This window comes from Rhamphochromis sp. 'chilingali' (assembly GCF_963969265.1).
Source record: "Rhamphochromis sp. 'chilingali' genome assembly, chromosome: 11".
In the NCBI taxonomy this organism is placed as follows: Eukaryota; Metazoa; Chordata; class Actinopteri; order Cichliformes; family Cichlidae; genus Rhamphochromis; species Rhamphochromis sp. 'chilingali'.
Window position 1 is genome coordinate 39,042,955 of NC_137938.1, and position 20,893 is coordinate 39,063,847.

Genomic DNA, 20,893 nt, shown 5'->3' on the forward strand with positions numbered 1-20,893 from the left:
AGGTGAGTTATAAGATGTAAATATTTGCGGGAAGACCGTTTTCGATTCAGCTATTACGACAGTGAACTCCATAGACCACAATCCACCGCAATGAGGTTCTAGCCAATAGGAGGCAAGGCTGACGGCTCGACCAATTAGAGAACGGCGGGAGCTTTGAAACTCCAGGCAGGAAACAGTCGGAGGACGGTTGGAGCTCCGCTGCGGTTTCTGTGTTTTTAACCGAGACTTTGGGACACATTCGGGCACCGAGAGGACCCGGACCGGGACACCGAGACACCCGCAACGACCCGACACAGACCCGGGAGACCGAGAGGGGGGACAACATGGCGGATTTAGCCGCGAACGGCCACTGTGAGTGTCGGTCAGAGAGTCCGGAATGACCGCAGCGTCAATCAGATTCATATGTAATTAACTCGGTGTCACACTCCGTGATTTTCTGCGTCTGTGGGGTTAATTCAAAGGAGCTGACCTCAGTGCTGCTGCTTGCAGCTGTACCGATCAGCTACAGCATTAAAACCACCACAGGTGAGTCACCTGTCACAGGTCAGGTGATCGATGGACACTTGTCCAGGTGGACTCCTTATGATCCGGGTCTCAGTCTAAGATCTAAGGGCGTTTTCCCGCATGCGGTGTTCTGGTTCACCTGCACAGGTGGACACCGCTGGTGTGAAACAACCTGTGGAGGAGGCATTCTCGGTCTGGTTAGTTTACGGCGTGATGATGTCATAGGTTTGGGAAAAAAAAAGACCCGTAGCCCCACGTGCTGCAGTTTTTCTGTGTGAAAAAACAAACCAAAGTTTGCAAGACTTTAATGAAATGACGTGTTTACAGTCACTTCAAGACAATAAGAGCAACGCGCCGAACCAGTGAAGCAATGTGCAATAAAGTTTCACGGGTTAAATGTCAATCGTATATCTTTCACCTCTGTAATGTTCTGGATATTTATAACCGAGCGTTTGTGAATATTAGAGCAATTTCTTATGTTTGTAACTTTATAATATGAGAGGACGGTCCCTTGTGGCTCCTCTGTGATTGGGATCAGAGTCAAGCAGCCTTTGTAAGACTCGGAGTTTACGTCAAATATTATTACTGCTTTCTGAGCTCACTGGTTTACCTCCCACCAGACCATGTCAGACTTACCTGAAGAAGATTCCAGGTCAAAGGTCCTCAGCAGCCTGCTGTCATCAGTTTCAATAAAACTTCTTAAAGTGATGAAGATGGTTCCCGGGAACATCAGCCTGCATCTGGATGAAGACGCGTTTGTAACGTGTGAGGAAGCTTCAGCTGCTTCAGACCGATTCAAAGATTGTGGATCAAACGTGCGTCACGTCCTCCATCATCATCAGCCCGAGCTCACCCCAAAGAGCTCCAGACCTCGAAACACGGCAGACCTTCATCACCTACGGGACTGTAAACTGATGATGGCAGGAAGCTGAATATTCCACACTTCCTGTGAGAAGACTATTTTTGAGCTGGAATTTTTTTCAGGTGTGAGGGAAGCATCAGGAGTGCAGCTGGTTTTAATGACGTGACTCAGTGTTTTTGTCTGTAACTTGGTGCTGATCACATTCATTGATAAAGATGATCGATCATCCAGGTAAGGAAAAGTTGCTTCTGTTCATCTGAAGCGTTTTCAGAGGGAGAAATGTTTCACCACCATCATCATCAGGTGATATCTTTAATATTGGTCCCGGAACTGACCCCATGGCCTGTCGTTGGTCAGCTGATGAGGGTGAAACGCTTCTCCCACTTCAGACGAACACAGTCGACCTTTTGTAATCAACAGTTTGATCTGATGTAGTGTTAGAAACGGGCTCAGCGTCATCTAAACAAACTGAGAGCACAATATTGATCTGCGGTTAAAGGAGTGACACGGGTGTGATGTCATGTTTCCTGGCGTGTTGCAGATGAGCGTCTGACCGCCGAGCAGATGGACGAACAGAGGATCCAGAATGTGGCCTATCAGTACCTGTGCAGGCTGGAGGAGGCCAAGAGGTCAGTGACCTGGACCAGGAGCACCTTAAGTGTTTGCTCACTTTTGTTAACAGAACCAGTTTCTTCTTCAGGTGGATGGAGGCATGTCTGGGGGAGGAGCTTCCTGCTCCCACAGAGCTGGAGGAGGCGCTGAGGAACGGCGTTATTCTCGCCAAACTGGGTCATCGCTTCGCTCCGAGCACTGTTCCTCAGAAGAAGATCTACGACCCGGAGCAGCTGCGATACCAGGTCACGACACACACCAGCTAGAACCAGTCTGATCCGGTCTACCGCTCTTTGGGGGGCGGGGTTATTGATCAACTCGATGATCAGCTCTGTATTGATCCCTGCAGGCTGTCGGTCTTCAGTTCCGCCACACTGACAACATCAACCACTGGAGAAACGCCATGACGGCACTTGGGCTGCCGGCGGTCAGTGAACACATCGACGGATCATAGTATCGATTAGCCGATTGGTTTGAAGCTGGGCTGATCACCTGTTGTTGTTTCCAGATCTTCCATCCTGAAACGACCGACGTGTACGACAAGAAGAACATGCCGAGAGCGGTGTACTGCATCCACGCGCTCAGGTACGCCTCGTTGCTCGTCTGATCACCTATCCTCTGTGCCGCCTCTCACTTGTGCTCACCTGTGCTCACGTCTCTCTGCAGCCTGTACCTGTACAGACTCGGTTTGGCCCCACAGATTCACGACCTGTATGGAAAGGTCAAGTTCACAGGTAAACGCCACATAGGTAACTAATAATTTGGGATTAGTTTGGCTTTAGTGTACTTTCACAGAAGTTGGTGCTGGGAAGGTTTGGAAGGGGCTTTGACACCCGGGGGGTGGGTGCTACAGTACTGGGTGTTGGACCAATCACGGTCAATTTTGCTGACCTGTAACTTTGTTCAGAGGAAGAGATCAACAACATGAAGCTGGAGCTCGACAAATACGGGATCCAGATGCCCGCCTTCAACAAGATCGGAGGAATCCTGGCCAATGAGCTGTCAGTGGACGAGGCTGCAGGTAGGACCAGACTCTGATTGGCTGATAGCGGATGGAGCTACAGGATAGGAACAGACTGATTGGCTGCTGGGGGTACTGACCCTGCATTCTGCCAACAGTCCACGCGGCGGTGGTAGCCATTAATGAGGCCGTGGACCAAGGGGATGTGGGTGTGACGGCGGTGGCTCTGAGGAACCCCGCTGCTCTCCTCACTGACCTGCAGGAGGCGTTGATGAGCGTCTACCAGGAGATTCTGCAACGAGCGAGGAGGAGGAAGGCTGAACGGGCCGCCGGCGGGGTAAGACATTGATTGGTTAAAGAGATTTGTGTCCGTCCAGTCAGGTGAGCAGACTGTTGACGTGTGTGTTCGTGCGTGTGTGTCAGCAGGCTGTGGCAGAGGACAAAGACATGTACGAGGAGTATCTGACTCAGAGGGAGATCCAGGACCACATCAGTGCCGTCAATGGTGAGAAATAAGCCCCTCCCCCTGTTCTGATGGCATTAATGCTGGTATTGATGACCTAACGATTATGTCACTGTGGGCGTCAGTGCGGGCAGCGGTGGAGCAGGTCGACGAGGCTCTGGATGTCGCCAACGAGCTTGCTTTGCTGTCGGCACTCCAGCTGCCGTGTTTGGCCCTCAGGGGCCTCCGTACTGACAATGGGCCCTGGTACCTGGATCAGCTTACCGCAGACCGCCAGCAGAAGGCCCAGGTAAACTAACAAGTGCGGCCCCTGACCTCTTTCTGACCTCAGTGACCTCTGACCTCTCTGTGACCTCTGACCCCAGAATCAGGGCTCTGTGGATCCTCTGGAGCATGAAGAGCTGCAGGAAGGCGTCACCGCTGCCAACCAGGAAGCTCAGAGCACGCGAAACAGTACGCCATTTTCTTCCCGCGCCCGAACCAGGCTCACCTTTTGACCTCTGACCTCGCCTCAGTATGTGTGTGTGTTTGTGTGTTTCAGTGGTGGCGGCCCTCCAGAGCGTTAATGCGGCATTGCGTGGAAATGACCCCAGACGCACAGTCAGCTGCCTGATGACCTCTGACCTCCAGCTGCCTGAAGTGTTTCCGTTTGCGGCGACATTTTATCACCGAGAGCTGCAGCTGCTGCAGAGGCAGACGGCACAGGTGCAACACCGGGTTTACCTGGAGATGAGTGACAGCGTCACTCAGGGGTGGATCTAGAAGGGTGGCATCGGGTGGCAAGTGCCACCCTAGTTTTGCATGTGACAGTGTTGTTTATTAAAATAAGACAGCATTAACAGTTTGAGCATAGTTACAGTCAACAGTGAATATAAATGCTAAAACTGAATATATTGCATAGTGTCCCCCCCTGCACCAGTAACAAATGGTTCAGCCCATAGCAGGACCGGCTTTTTCCTTGTATTCAGTAGCAAGCGATGCTTATGATTGTGCCAGAGCACATTTTGAACAACACCATGGGAATTTCAGATTTCACACAGGTGGGTGGATGTTACACTGTGGAAATGGAAGGAAGGTGAGAGTTATTAACCCTCTGGGGTCCACGCACACGCTGCACCTCCAAATCAAACGACTGATTTAAGATGACACCGCAATAAGCTGCAGCCACGCTGAGTCTTTCAGCCCGTGTTGAAGTTTGGACTTCAAAGTTTTTAATTTTAATTACAGGCCAGTAAATCCAGAGTTATGAAAAAAATATATATGAGCCATATATATTTCTAAATACTGTCGTCACGTTTTTTGTGTTTAAAAACAAAAAATGTTTTCTAAGGACAACACGAAAATGGTAAAGAAAGGGGGGGGGAGCCTCTTTCCTATTGGTGGAAAAATGTACCATGTCGACCAATTAATGTCACAAAGGCACATTGCAATGTAAACACTGTCACCAACTAGTGCAGGGCGATATGACCAAAAATATTTATCACGATATACATTTGAAAATCTGCGATAACGATATGACTGACGATATAATTGATGCAAGACAAAATACTTTACAACTCCACAACTTTATTAGTGCAAAAAAACCATCAATCTATCTTCACTTAAACAAGCAGCTGTTTATGTGCATTAAAGTTATATAAACATTTAACAGTGCAAATGCAAACTCCTCGCTGACAGTTTAACCAAAAGGCATTTCCAGTGGAAACTGGCCGACATATCCTCAGCATCACCATGTATAACATCCACAACACTTAAAAAGAGGTCATACACACACAGTACCCTGCCGTTGTCTTTACGCTGTCTAGACTCTGACTCCTTTAAAAAGCAGCTGAAGACATTTTTATACAAACGGGCTTTTAATTAATTTTAACTTGTATGTCTGATCTTATTGTAAAGCACTTTGTGATTTTTATCTGTGAAATGTGCTATATAAATAAATTTTACTTACTTTTAGTTAATACGGTAATATTATGTTGAAGCACAGTACGTATCGCTCCGCCTACGACAGCCGTAACGCTCCGACAATCCATCAAGCGGTGCGGCTTCGTAGCTTAGCAAAGTCGTACTGAAACATCTGACAGATTTTCGAGCGCCGTGCACATAAAATCGTTTCGAGGTCAGTAAACACAACCAGAGTTCATACATAAGGCACACGGGATTATAAGGGGCTCTGTCGACTTTCAGACAAATCAAAGGATTGATTTTAAGTGCGCCGTATTTTCCAAACAACGTGGTAATAACGACGGCCCGCTAGCATGCGCTACCAAAAATAGTGCTCATTTTCTTATCGTTGCCCAACATTACACCGGTATCACCGTGAACGGTATGATATGACCCAGCACTGTCACCAAGTAGAAAACCAGCGGAGTGATACACCTCCTGTTGTCAGGCCTGCAGGTTTATCCCTGTGCTGTTCTCCTGTCTTGTGGTGGACAAACAATTTCTTTTCACTGTCACACATAATTTGTGGGGCATCTTATTGCGACACCTGATTTTAGTTTTAGTAATATTTTTAAATGGTTGTACAAAATAAAAATAAAAAAAAACGGCAGGTGTATTGGCTGCATTTTTTTAGATAAATAGTGGCATATGTTTATAAAATGTACAATTTATATTTACATTTCAAGTTATAAGAATAATTTACTCAACATGTCTGTTTTTTTGTTTACAGTAAAAAAGATACTACTAGGATTTGAAGTTTGTGTGATTTCAGATCAGTTGTGTTAACACAGTATGTCAATGAAAAAACAACTAAATTCAGACACGTGAGGTCAAGCTGAAAAGAATGATACCAAACAAAGAGGGGAAAAAATAAAATGGCACAATTTGAAGGTGAAATACAAACGTAAAATCAAAAGAAGTCAAAAATGACCGGTTATATTTTGGGCCTCAGAGGGTTAATCCAACAAATCATGAAAAATTAGGTTTAGATTTTTGTGCATGACAGTGCAGATTTCTGACATTTTGTGTAATTTAAGCTGTAACGATTTTACCTTTTTTTCTAACAATAAACAGTGAAACTTAAGTTAGACTTGTGTTGGTAAATGAACCGCCCCATGTGGTGTAGCTTTCTGGATCATATACTTACAGCGTTACATCTTTATTTATTATCCAGGCTATACAGTACATAACATCACATGTTTTATGTCACTAAAGTGTTTAATTATGGGGGCTACAGAAAATAATTAAGTTATGGACTATATTTCTATGAAAAACGTGTATACTTACTGCATTTGAATCATTTTAACCATATGTAACCACCTGCATGTGTGTCTGTGAAGGTTCTCAGTCATCGTGGTCAAAGGAGCTTGCAAAGAAAAGCGTCTGGACTTCTTTAAGTTACTTGAAGACGTTTCACCTCTCATCCGAGAAGCTTCTTCAGTTCTGAACTGAAGAAGCTTCATTGACATTATGTCATTATATAAACTGAAGAAGCTTCATTGACATTATGTCATTATATAAACTGAAGAAGCTTCATTGACATTATGTCATTATATAAACTGAAGAAGCTTCTTCAGTTCAGAACTGAAGAAGCTTCTTCAGTTCAGAACTGAAGAAGCTTCATTGACATTATGTCATTATATAAACTGAAGAAGCTTCTTCAGTTCAGAACTGAAGAAGCTTCATTGACATTATGTCATTATATAAACTGAAGAAGCTTCTTCAGTTTATATAATGACATAATGTCAGTTCTGAACTGAAGAAGCTTCTCGGATGAGAGGTGAAACGTCTTCAAGTAACTTAGAGAAGTCCAGACGCTTTTCTTTGCAAGCTCCTTTGACCACCTGCATGTGTGTTTGGGGGGGGGGGGGGAGCCTTGATTTTGCCACCCTAAGAAAATTCCTCTAGCTCCGCCCCTGGCGTCACTGTCATTCAGCTGGCACTTCCTGTTGTCTCCTCCAGGGAGAGCTGCAGGAGGAGGAGCTCTTTGTTGCCGTGGAGATGCTGTCAGCCGTTGTTCTCATCAATCAGGGTCTGGAGGCGGGACACCTACAGCAGTTCAGCTCCTCATTGGTCAGTTCGTCTGCAGGGCTCTCCGATGTAGAGCCCGCCCTGCTCGACAGGTACCGCCTCTTACCCATTTACCTGCTGATGATGTCACTGTTGATAATGACGTCCCTGTTGATGATGTCACTGTCGTACAGGTACTTTGAGACTCTGGCTGGTGTGAAACAACAGGTGGGCCGAGACCTGCTTACCTGGAACCAGCTGCAGGAAGGAATCGCCGCTGTGAACGGCTCGGCGCAGGACGAACAACAGCGTACGACAACGCGATGACATCGTTACAAACACACAATGATGTCATTATAAACAACAAACATTAACTTCTTTGAATTCTGTTGAGCTGACACTGCGACCTCTGACCCCTGTGACCCTCAGAGCTCCTGGCTGTCGGCCTAATAAACAAGGCCGTGATGAGCGGAGACCCTCAGCGGCTTATCTCCGCCCTGTTGCTGCCCTCCTGTGGCGTGGACGAGGTTTCACCTGCCAATGCCTGCAAGTACCTGACCCTGCTGAGCCAAGCCAGGCAGATCAAAGCTCAGGTAACTGCTCAGGTGTAACTGCACAGGTAACCGAGCCATCACCTCAACAGCCCCTCAGAACTGTGACTTTAGTCTTTATCATGACCCTCTGGAGGTAGAATCCAGGTGAGGTTTAAACTTTCAGTCACAGGTCCCCCTCCTGTCCAACCAGGTGAGCAGAGACCCGGGAGCCGAGCTGTGGTTGGCTGATATCCAGGAGGCCGTGAGGATGGCCAATCAGCAGAGTCAGAGAGCTCTAAAGTGTGAGTCACAGATTCATTTACCTGCACAAGTAACCACACCTGTTCAGTTTTTAAGCATGTGGGTTAGAAACGATCAGAGGCTGGACCGCCATCGTTTGTGTTTGATGATATTCGTGATCATTGCGACGCACCTGCGGCGCTTTGTGTCAGACGGAGGAAGGTTGTGAGAGCGAAACGTCTTCATCTTACCTGTTAGCTGTCAGCAGTGACATCACTGAAGGTGTGCTGGGAGACAGGTGTGAACATCGCTCCGAGTTGCACAAGAAGAAACGACTAACGGACAGAACTTCCCGTCAGCGTGTTCATTATTGATCCGTGTGTTGATTATTGGTTGTGTGTCCGTCAGTGTGTCTGTCCGTTGCCGCGGTGAATCAGGCCGTAAAGGAGAACAGGGCGAAGCAGACGCTGCGGGTGCTGTCTCTGCCGGAGGCGGAGCTTCACGGAGTTCTACCTGACTGTGCTGCAGAATATCAGAGAGAGCTGAGCGCCCTGATGGCACGCCGCACACGCACAGGTGAGACACACACACACACACACACACACACACACACACACAGAGAATCACGTGTGTGTGTGTTCAGGAGATAACCGCAGTCAGTGGGTTCGAGTCCGCCTGCAGGACGGCTCCGTTCATTTCTTCCACCTGAGCAGACTGGAGGGCAGCTGGGAGCGGCCCCCCGGCTTCGTGCACAACAGCGTCTTCTTGGATCGCCACGACATACAGGTGAGACACACCTGAGGCTTACCTGCTCACTTCCTTGTCAAACCAGAACAGTGTTTCTGTGCTTGGAAAGTTTGATTGGCTACAAGCTCGCTGTGCCACTTTCCCCCCCTGCAGGAAGTGGTCAGCAGCGTTTCGGCCCAGTACAGTCGCGGCGTGCTGTGGCGGAACAGCGAGGCCCTCGTCGTTCGCCTGCAGGCGCTCTGTCGAGGCTTCCTGATCAGATGGCGGATGACGGCACGACGTCACTTCCTGATGAATCAGATGGCCGCCGTCGTTGTCATCCAGGTGAGCGTGAGCCCCCTTGGAGAGCTGAGGCTCGTCTGGAAGCTACAGGTGTGTCACAGGTGTGCTCTGCTCTGTTCAGTCTCACTGGAGGAGGTTCGTCGAGCAGAGGGTCTACAGACGGCGCCTGCAGTTCCTCTACATGAACTGGAGAGCTGTCGTCAAGGTAACAGCTGCTGTTCCTAATCATGTGACTGAGATTAGATTAGCAGGTGCAGCTCACCTGATGAGCGTTATTCACGTCGTCCGCTTGTGTGAACAGATCCAGGCGTTTGCGAGGATGTGGTTGGCGAGGAGACGATATTGCGCTCGGCTGAGTTTCTTCAGACGTAACGTGAGTTGTTTTTTGTTAACGTTGTCTGTTTTATTGAGAAAGCAGTCGAACATAACAGTAGTTTGACTTTTTACAGTCTTTGCTTTTTTAAACTTGTAATTGAAAAGAGAAAAAAAACAAAGAGAAAAAAGAGAACGAAAGAAACACACGGGTAGGTAAGTCAGCATCTTAATATTGAAATGGGAATTCAACTCAGGGCTTCAACGTAAAGAAAATCATGGTTCATAAAAATGAACCATGATTTTAAGTTTTGATCAAAATCATTTCTGACCTGTAGATATCTAAAGAAGTCATCTCAGCCTAAATCATGTTTCTCCTTAAGAATTCAAAGCTTTGGCATATACCTTTATACCTTTTGAAATCCTCTTGAATCTATTATCGTACTGATTCGGGGTAAAATCTGAATCATATGCACACAATCTTAAAACCTTGGAGGCATTTTCCAAACTGCAGATTCTGATTACTTCTTTCAGAGCAGATGTCATTATTTGGGTGCATCTGCCATGTGTATTTTATTCTGTAACTTTGTCCGATATTAAAGCTGTAACTGGTTTTCCTTTAACTATTGTTCCTTCAACATCTTTATATCAGTGGTCTTAGCTGTGCAGTAATATTCTCGTAGACAGGGAAGCCCACGACCTCCGTTTTCTTTCTTTAGTTGGGGCGTTTATATTTAACCGTTCCAGATGTGTTTTGAGAACATCGTATCCACCACACAGTTTGTGGTATTAGTAATCGGTAAAGACTGAAACAAATACAGCAGTCGGGGAAGAATATTTAATCTGATTCGATCCTGGAGTGTATGGTATTCCATCTTTGTCTGATTGTATAGGTTCGTTTAGCGGGGCGTAGTTGGCATTGAACATTTTGGTGAGGTCACGATGTATTACCACCCATAGGTACCTAATTCTGTCTGCATCTCACTTCCATTTATAGCGATTCTTAATTTCGACTGGTGGTTCATAGTTTAAAGTTAATACTTAACCTTATACTCTGATAACATTTCCATGGTTTGGGGGAGTGCCTGTGAGGGATAGGATATCGTTAATAGTAAGTTGTCGGCAAATAGTGCTGATTTCTGTTCCCCTCCTGCTGTTCTTTCTCCAGTTATATCCTGTCTCTGCCTGATCCACTGACTTAATGGTTCTACAAACAAATGGTAAATGGTAAATGGCCTGTATTTATATAGCGCTTTACTAGTCCCTAAGGACCCCAAAGCGCTTTACATATCCAGTCATCCACCCATTCACACACATTCACACACTGGTGATGGCAGCTACATTGTAGCCACAGCCACCCTGGGGCGCACTGACAGAGGCGAGGCTGCCGGACACTGGCGCCACCGGGCCCTCTGACCACCACCAGTAGGCAACGGGTAAAGTGTCTTGCCCAAGGACACAACGACCGAGACTGTCCGAGCCGGGGCTCGAACCGGCAACCTTCCGACAACAAACAAAGCAAACAAAGCAAAAAGCAGTGGTGAAATACTGCAGCCCTGTCGTGTCCCGCCTTCCAATATAAATGGTTCAGCGAGGTCTCCATTGATTTTGATTTTAGCTGTTGGATTATTGTATAGCCCTGAAATAATATCAATTACGGATTTATCAAAACCAAAATTCTCAAGCACCTTATATAAAAAGGACCACCTCACTGAAACGCCTTCTTAGCATCTAAACTTAACACTAAGGTCTAATTTTTGTTTATCGACCTGCCTCGTTATGTGCCAAACCTTTCTGATGTTGTCCTGTTTCTGTTCGATCATTATGTATTAACCCAGGTAATATTGTTTCTAGTCTCTTAGAGATGATGGGTGTGAACAACTTGTGATCAATATTCAGGATGGTTACTACATTCTAGTTTATAGTAACGTGAGTTTTGCTGATGTCACTCTCACATGACTCGTGGACTCAGATACTCTCAGCATCTCATCAAGATCCACCTGTGGGGTCCTGATGCAATACGTAGGACGGTGTGTACAACTGCGTCAGCCAGTCAGACAAAATCTCCTGTTTCCACAGTAACGGTTTGTGTCCACAGGTGGGCGCCGTCGTAAAGATCCAGGCCTTCTTCAGAGCTAACCGAGCTCGCGAGCAGTACAGGATGCTTGGTGAGTTCACAGATGCCTCTGATTGGTCAAGCTGCCGTGTCATCGATGACTCATTAATAAGACCTCTTCCCCCTCACCTGTTTTAGTGCACTCGGCCACTCCCCCTCTATCTGTGGTCAGGAAGTTCGTTCACCTCCTCGACCTCGGGGATGGTGACATCAGAGAGGAGGCGGAGCTGCTGCGTCTGAGGGAGGAGGTGGTGAGAAGCATTCGCTTCAACCGACAGCTGGAGGCCGACCTGGACCTGATGGACCTGAAGATCGGGCTGCTGGTCCGCAACCGTGCTACGCTGCAGGTACGGCCCCGCCACCTCAGCTCATCGACACACACACACACACACACACACACACACACACACACACACACACACACACACACACACACACACACACACACTGATTGGCTCCTTGTTGTCCTCGTTAACAAAGCGCCGTCTGTGAACAGGAAGTGGTGTCTCACTGTAAGAAACTAACGAAGAAGAACAAGGAGCAGCTGTCAGACATGATGGATGTGGAGAGGAGTAAAGGCCTGAAGGCTCTGAGCCGAGACAGGAGGGAGAGACTGGAGGCCTACCAGCACCTCTTCTACCTGCTGCAGGTAAAAGGCACACCTGCCCGCCGCTCGCTCACCTCAAGCTGACCTGAGCAGGTCCATGGCATCACATTACTGTACCTGCCTGATTCGTGCAGTCATCTCTGCTTCACCAACAAGGCAGGGGCTCCACCTGGTGGTGATATTGTGCAACTGCAAGTGGAACAGACGATACATTATATCTGCAGCTGGCCAGTTATTGTGTGTGTGTGTGTGTGTGTGTGTGTGTGTGTGTGTGTGTGTGTGTGTGTGTGTGTGTCAGACACTGCCCCTGTACCTGGCTCAGCTGATCTTCCTGATGCCTCAGAGTCGCTCCACCTCCTTCATGGAGATGGTGGTGTTCAGTCTGTTTAACTATGGCTCCGACCGCCGCGAGGCCTTTCTGCTGCTGCAGCTCTTCACAGAAGCGCTCCGCTATGAGATCAGGTAACGATGATGTCACTGCACCTGTGTCTGAGCAGTAACGTGTTGTCACTGCTTACCTGTGTGTGTGATGTCAGGCTGAAGGTGGAGCAGCCCCAGGATGTGATCACAGGAAACCCCACCGTCATCAGGATGTTGGTAAACTTCTACCGCCATGCTCGTGGTCAAAACGCCCTGCGCGAGGTGCTGGGTCCAGCTCTACAGGACGTCCTGCAGGACCGCACGCTCAGCATCAGGACCGACCCCGTGGACGTCTACAAGACCTGGATCAACCAGACCGAGACGCAGACCGGACACAAGAGGTCAGAGCGCGTCTCTCCTGCGTTGCGCGTCTCTCCTGCGTTGCGCGTCTCACTTCTATTGTGCGTCTCACCTGTCTCACCAGCTCGCTGCCCTATGAGGTTTCTCCCGAAGACGCTCTGGCTCAGCCTGAAGTCCAGAGACGCATCGACATCTCCATCATCAACCTGAAGAACCTGACGGACAGAGTCCTCAAAGCCATCACCGCCAGCCTCCACAAGCTGCCGTACGTGTCTGCCTGCTGCTGCACCTCGCGTCACCAGTCTCTTCTTTGCTAAACGGTTCTGTGTTGTTGCAGGTATGGTCTGCGTTACACCGCCAAGGTCCTCAGAGACGCCCTGAAGGCAAAGTTTCCTGAAGCCGGTGAGGACGAGCTCTACAAGGTGAGAACACAGATCAACACACCTGAATCACACGATTAGTTCATTACCAGGCCTCTGGAGAATTCAAGACATGTAGAGGAGGTCATTTAGTCATTTAAAGCAGCTGTGTTGGATCAAGGATGCATCTAAAGCCTGCAGGACTCCAGGCCTGGAGTTGGACACCTGTGCTGCAGGTGATGAAGGTGGGCTGTGTTTCACGTGAATTTCTGCTCCTGCTGTGCTCAGGTGAGCTCAGACTCATGATGGATGTGTGATCAGCAGATTTGGAGGTCTACAGAAATCACAGCTCGCAGGTCGGAGCTGAGATTTGATTGGTCGCTTGACGTGAAGCTTAGTCTCTGTACGGCGGCGGGTCTTGAAGTCAGAACCACGTGGCTCTGACGCCGTGACCTGAATTGAACCAATAACGCCGAGTCTGCCCTACTCCCCGCAGATCGTCGGTAACCTGGTCTACTACCGCTACATGAACCCGGCCATCGTGGCCCCGGACGGCTTCGACGTGGTGGACCGTTCGGCCGGCTCTGCTCTGCAGCCCGAACAGCGCCACATCTTGGGCTCCATTGCCCGCGTGTTGCAGCATGCCGCTGCCAACAAACACTTCCATGGAGGTGGCTACCACATCAGAGCCCTGAACCAGTACATCAGCCAGACCCACAGCAGGTTCAGGTGGGTTTCAGGTGACCTTGCTCCGTTCTGAGGTGTCGGGGAGGTGGAGGTTCTCCTGACGGTGTTGTGTGTCTCAGGAGGTTCCTGCAGTCCGTCTGCGACGTTCCTGAACCGGAGGACAGATTCAGCATGGATGAGTACTCGGAGCTGCTGATCGTGAACAGACCCGTGATCTACATCTCTGTGAGCGAGCTGCTCAACACACACAAGGTCAGGAAGCTCCGCCTCCAGCTGTATCGTCATCTTTAGACCAGGTACAGGTGCATGCGCACCTGTACCTGGTCTACATAAACCCGTGAACCTCTCACATGTCTCTCTGCAGCTGCTGCTGGAGCATCAGGAGGTTTTGTGCCCGGACCCCTCAGACCCCCTCGGCCTGATTCTGAAGGATCTCGGTCCGGTTCCCGGCCTGCAGGAACTCATCGGTACAGCCAACCGATGCTCTGCTGTTGCCATCCGGTCTGAGCCGGTCAGAGTCTGACTGTTTTCTGTCCTTCAGGTGAGTCCGCGGCTGATCCAGGATCAGACTCTCAGAGTAGCAAGATGGAGGTCTCTCTGACCCTGACCAACAAGTTTGACATCTTCGACGACGCCAACAACACACCGGACCCCAGAGGACTTCTGCTCAGGTAACCCCGCCTCTAAGCCATTAGCCTCACCTGCTCAGTGTCTGTCAGTTTGTTTACCTGAACATTAAAGAAGAACCCGGTGTTCACAGAAAACATTTGTTTTGTTTTTCCCAGCACCAAGCAGCTGATCATCGATGTCATCAGGACGCAGTCAGGTGACTCTCTGCGTGACATCCTGAGGACGACACCGTCACGCGACCAGGTAAAACTCGCACTAATAGGTTGGTTGGTGACTGGCACCCGCTGCAGTCTTGATGTCTAGAGATGGCACGATACCACTTTTTCATGACCGATATCATAAATTTTGATATCTGTCGATACCGATATGAATCCGATAGTGTATTTTATAATCAATAAAACGTTTTTTTATTATCATATCATACCGTTCACGGTGATACCGGTGTAATGTTGGGCAACGATAAGAAAATGAAACATGGCGATAGAATATGGGTAAAACGCGCATGCACAGTGCCTTTGTTTACATGCGCACATGGCGGCGACGCAGAACGAGAAGAGTGAAAGCGGATCGTTGAATGAAACAATGAACCAGAACTGGTTTGTAAAAACGCTGCAGCTTCACTGGTGTGGAACTGGTTTAGCTTTCGTCCGTCAGATACACAACAAAGCACTATTTTTGGTAGCGCATGCTAGCGGGCCGTCGTTATTACCGCGTTGTTTGGAAAATACGGCGCACTTAAAATCATCCTTTGATTTGTCTGAAAGTCGACAGAGCCCCTTATAATCCCGTGTGCCTTATGTATGAACTCTGGTTGTGTTTACTGACCTCGAAACGATTTTATGTGCACGGCGCTCGAAAATCTGTCAGATGTTTCAGTACGACTTTGCTAAGCTACGAAGCCGCACCGCTTGATGGATTGTCGGAGCATTACGGCTGTCGTAGGCGGAGCCTCGCGGAGTGATACGTACTGTGCTTCAACATAATGTTACCGTGCTGTGTGTGTATAACCTCTTTTTAAGTGTTGTGGATGTTATACATGGTTATGCTGAGGATATGCCTTTTGGTTAAACTGTCAGTTTGCACTGTTAAATGTTTAGATAACTTTAATGCAGATAAAAAACAGCTGCTTGTTTAAGTGAAAATACTTTGACGTTTTTTTTTTTTGTTTTTTGTTTTTTGCACTAATAAAGTTGTGGAGTTGTAAAGTATTTTGTCTCGCATCAATTATATCGTCAGTTATATCGTTATCGCAGATTTTCAAATGTATATCGTGATAAATATTTTTGGTCATATCGCCCTGCTCTAGAACCACCCCCCACCCTCCACCTCATGATGCTTAAACGACGCAATCAACCTAAATTTAATGCACGTGTAAAAAAACATAAAATAAAATAAAAAATGCACAGAAATAAATTATTTTTCAAGAATAATTAAATAGATTCAACATCTTTCTTCAACAGAACTGCAGACTGCACAGATGGTATCTTCCCAAAGGGAAAAAGTACTATAGCTTACTAGAGTATATTAGACTTACTATAGTTACTATATACAGTAATGGACTTCTATATATTTTACATCAGATTAAAACGTTGGGTGTAAGATTCAGATAATTATTTATTAAAAGCTAGACATGACAATGAGAAAGAAAAGTCTGTCTTTGTGCCCCTTTTCCCTGTTCATGCCCTATCGGCCCCCCTGGCTAAACTTTGCTAGATCCGCCCCTGCACAGTTACAGCCATCAGCTGTAGAAAAAGATCCTGGAGTAGAAAGTAATATTAAATACATTCTAACAACAGCTGATCAAGCTTAAACGTGCTGCTGTTGTTCAGCCGCTGGTTTCCTCTTTCAACCAGACCGCCGAAAGGTCTCGCACGCCACAGCGCTATATCATGTGACGCACACTGCTCTGACGTGCTACGGTTATGAGCCAAGTTACGCCATGTCGCAAGTTTTGTGAGGTGCTTTTGTGATATTTAATGGATCGGATTTCATTTTTTATTTCTCTCTGATATCCGATCCAGTATTTTAGGTCCGTATCGGACCGACACGGATACGTAATATCGGATCGGCCCATCTCTAATGATGTCATCTGATCTCTTCAAACAGGAAGTGTGTCACGATTGGCTGATGCAGCGCCGCGCCCAGCAGGATGCTCGGACTCCTGAGAAGATGAAGCGGAACCAGTCGCTGGTCGCCAATGGCAACCTGAGCCTGGAGGAGAAGAAGAGGAAGATCCTGAGGAGTCTTCGTCGTCTGGAGGGACTCGGCACCCTGAAACCGCCAGACAGCGAGAACCAGATCCTGCAGATGATCGCCAAGGTAACGAGACCTGCCTCCATCTCCTCCTATTCCAGCGTCCTCCTTCGCTACATCCTGGCATGTTTCTGGTTTTGTTTGCGGTTTTTTTGTTCTTTTTGCCTGCATGTTTTTGAAAACGTCCCTGACTATGATGTCACTGCACGTTTCCCCACCAGGACATCCGTCAGCAACGTCTCCACCGCCAGCGCCGAGGGGCGGAGCTCCTGAAGCTCCATCAGACTCTCAGCAGCCTACAGGCTAAGAGCAGCTTCCACAGTGAGCAGGTGGACTATTACAGGCATTACATCACTTCCTGTCTGGACAACCTCACCGCCAGGTATGCACAAGCAGGTGTTTTTGGGTAACGACCTAGCATTTTTCATCTCAGGCCATTAGCATCAGATATAACTTTCTGTTCTCGGACGTGGCGGCGCCAAATGTTTAGAAGTACCGCAGCAATGAACAGTAATGGGGCGGGGCTGTGGTGACATCACACCACTGTGGTGTGAACCAGGCGTTTTCACCTCGAGAGCTGTGAGGCGGTGGGGCGGGACGAACAAACATTTGTCACACAATCAACAACACAAGGGATAAACTAAAGTACAACAAAGTAATTCGGGAACAGGTGAGCCGAGGTTGACCACGAGCCCCGGGTACAGGAAGCTCTATCAGAGGCGCCAGAATACTAGAGCTATAAACCGTGCGTTCAAAATCTGAGTGAGGAGAAGCTCGCTGAAGTACGAGCTGAATGTTTGCATGAAAAGTTCAAACATCACCAAGAGCGTTGGCGTCACGAGCTGAGCCGGCATCCACGCTGACCTGCCATCAGCTGATCTTAAATATCCACCAACGGCTCCTGAAACAGGAAAGAGGTGCTTAGACCGCGTGTGTCCTGAAGGTGCACGTCACGAGGCTGTCAGTGAGGCGATAGGCCTGTCAGTAAGGTCCATCACTGATTGGCTTGTTCTTGCAGCAAATCGACCAATCAGAAGGCGGCAGACGGCAAAGGGAGGAACAAGCTTCCTGCTCTGAGCTACAGTGCCACCCGGCTGCACGAGAAGGGCGTTCTGCTGGAGATCGAAGACCTGCCAGTCACGCAGTGAGCGCAGAACACACAGCCGGCACACGTATGACACGCGGTGAGGACGCGTGCTCACGATCTCTCTGTTTCCAGGTTTAAGAACGTCATGTTTGAGATTGCTGCCGGGCCTGAGAGAGGAAGTTTCAAAGTAAAAGCTCGATTCCTCGGCGTGGAGATGGAGGAGTTCCTGCTCAAATACCAGGTAGGACCGAGGCCGGACCACGTCGAACCGGGCCACATAAACCAGGTGATACGAGTTTAACGTGTGTGTGTGTGTGTGTGTTAGGACCTGCTGCAGCTGCAGTATGAGGGCGTGGCTGTGATGAAGATGTTCAGTAAGGCCAAAGTCAATGTGAACCTCCTCATCTTCCTCCTCAACAAGAAGTTCTTCAAGAAGTGAGAGGAGCGGCACTCATACTCGGCTTCTGCGGCGAGGCCTCGTCCCACACTCCTGTCTATAAACAGGAAACTGAACGGCGTTTTATACCAAATGATCAGGATGAATCTCACTAAATTTGACTGACTTTATATCTCGCTCAGTGGGATGTCTTCATACACTCCTGTCTGTGCTGTAATCACTGAGTTAGTGCTCTGTCTGCAGCGCTGTCTTTGTTTTTATGTCTGTAAAATTTAACTAAAGTGATTCTTTTTTTATTTCACGTGATATTTTTATGCATGTTTATATGATACTAATCAAACAGAGGGAGTCGTCTGTCTCCCTCTCTAACACTTTAATGGGACATCCTCTCGCTACACCTGTTTTAATATCTCACTACAGTATTTGGATGTGGTGCAGAGTGAGGCATCTTACCTCAGTGTCTCTCTTTGTATGGGAACGTGTGTTTCAGTTTAATTTGGAGGAGTGACACATCAGTGTTTTTATCCTATCTTGGTTTGTTTCTCAGGATTCAAACCACACTAAGCTGTCTTATTTTTGAAAGGTTTGACCCTTTCAGGACTCCGTAGTGGCGCATTGGTCACTGATGTCTGGTTGTAATGTTTAGCTGCACTGAGCTGTGACCAATCAATACCAGCTGATCAATGCCTGTAAATATTTCCTGTCATTTCCTTTTTCTTTTGTCTTTGCTACAATAAATAAACATGAACATTTCAGTCATTATTTCTATTTTTAATTTAAAAGTTAAAAGACTAAGAGTGCGAGTGCGTGTAAAAACTGATGATGGCCACGAACAAGCTGAATGTTGCTTCTTTTTTTTTTTTTTTTTTTTTTTTTCCTGAGATGTCATACACTTTGGATTCTAGCCAATCATTTTACGTTTCCGAGGATAGTAGGCGGGCCCAGGTACGTAGGTTCTTTTAGAGCAGAGCTACAGATTAAAAATGCCCAAGGCGAAGCGGTCAAAAGTCTGGCTGTACTTCACAGCAAAAGATGCAAACTCAGCAGCAACAAGTGCTTTAAGCTGATACTGTGATACTGTCAAAGGAGGTCACACCTCGAATCCGATGAAACACCTGGCGACGCATAGCGGTTTTTTAAAAGCCGAGAAATGCGCCGTATTTGATAGCTTGCTGCGAGACCTCACACCGAGCGCATCTACTGTGGGTGTGGTGCCTGTTATCAACCCGGAGTTAGCAACATCCCCAAAAACACGAAGAGGAGAGTCCTGGCCCCTAGCCCTGCCAGTGTAGCAGAACCTGCGGCTCTTTAGTCCTTATAGTGCGGCTCCGCGTGGTTTGGGAAAATAAATTAGAAGTATTTAGCTGAAGTGTAATTTATTTATGTTAGTTCTTTTTTAACTTGTAGTTCTAAATTGGAAGATTATTGTGATATTGAAATATAAAAATAAAATTATATTCTATTTTTTCATCGCTCAAAATAAGCGTCACACTCGTGGAAGCTGGTGTACCCGCCGAAACGGCGTGCATTTACCGAGACTTTCAACCCCAGCCAGGCCAATTATGGCTCTTCGGATCCACATCATGTCAGCAGCTGTTCCCCAACTATGTTAAAACAAACACGCTCACGCCTCACAGACGACAGCTTACAGTCCTGCGTAAAGATGAAAGTGACTTCGTACAGCCCCGATCTGCAGACGCTGTGCGCAGAGGTTCAGGAGCAGAAGTCCCGTTGTAAACATATCACGGCAGACCCCACGATGTTTCCATGAACAGGCTTTTCAGCATCTCTTTATTGACCACTTTTCACACACGGTTGCTGTGCGCACACAGCCGACTGTAGCTTTGCAGCTCACAGCCCGACACACACCAACACAACAGCAGAGAGAGCACAGACGTAAAGGCGGCGAGGCGTGATTGCGGGTGCCGCTCAGGTGCGTCCGCCTCCCCCTCCCACACACATTAACCAGGTAAAATACATATTTAGGCAGAATTTAACAAATATCTATTTTTCATCTTTCAGCAGCATAGAGCTTTTATCCAATTATTTTTTACAAGTCAGGTCAAGGCTCCAAAAGCCCAAAGGAGATATAAGGGTGGCGGCTCACAGCAGTTTTTGTTTGCTGGATCATTTTAGTTCAGCTGGGTGTCTTTCCTTTTGTTATATTTCTTTAAGAGTTCAAAACGTGTTAATTGCATAAATAAAATGTAACTTTCTCTGTAGCACTTCATGGATTTAAGCAACACACCTTAGTTATTCACACAAAGCATAAAGGTAAAAAACAATATATACAGTGTTATCTTCATTTTAGATGTCAAAAAGTATTTGCAGCTCCCAGAGTTTTCTTTTGCGTGGAAACCGCGTCCAGGTGGCTCTTTGGGTGTTAAAGGTTGCCGACCCCTGGCCTAAGGGAAGCATGTATAATGTAAACAGAATTGGTCCTAGCACTGAACCCTGTGGAACTCCATAATTAACCTCAGTGTGTGAAGAGGACTCTCCATTTACATGCACAAACTGGAGTCTATTAGATAGATATGATACAAACCACTGCAGCACAGTACCTGTAATAC

At 47.5% G+C, this 20,893-nt stretch overlaps 1 protein-coding gene across 2 annotated transcripts; it reads left to right on the forward strand.

Moving 5' to 3' along the window:
• Positions 1-165: 165 nt before the first annotated feature.
• Positions 166-19,078, forward strand: iqgap3 (IQ motif containing GTPase activating protein 3). Of its 2 annotated transcripts, none has more exons than XM_080897099.1 (38): positions 166-351; positions 1,908-1,995; positions 2,067-2,223; positions 2,328-2,405; positions 2,487-2,563; positions 2,645-2,712; positions 2,886-2,999; positions 3,098-3,276; positions 3,363-3,444; positions 3,528-3,691; positions 3,768-3,855; positions 3,944-4,107; positions 7,306-7,466; positions 7,548-7,663; positions 7,783-7,946; positions 8,098-8,188; positions 8,535-8,702; positions 8,770-8,912; positions 9,027-9,197; positions 9,277-9,360; positions 9,457-9,528; positions 11,566-11,635; positions 11,722-11,930; positions 12,080-12,232; positions 12,489-12,652; positions 12,727-12,951; positions 13,035-13,175; positions 13,248-13,332; positions 13,766-13,998; positions 14,076-14,208; positions 14,321-14,423; positions 14,498-14,627; positions 14,742-14,829; positions 16,693-16,905; positions 17,061-17,221; positions 17,858-17,983; positions 18,059-18,167; positions 18,252-19,078. In XM_080897099.1, the coding sequence occupies exons 1-38, from the start codon at positions 324-326 to the stop codon at positions 18,363-18,365; spliced, it is 4,914 nt and encodes a 1,637-aa protein (XP_080753225.1). In that variant the 5' UTR covers positions 166-323; the 3' UTR covers positions 18,366-19,078. The 2 variants fall into 2 exon arrangements, with proteins under 2 accessions (XP_080753225.1, XP_080753226.1); XM_080897100.1 differs by having other exon boundaries at positions 3,366-3,444.
• Positions 19,079-20,893: the final 1,815 nt, after the last annotated feature.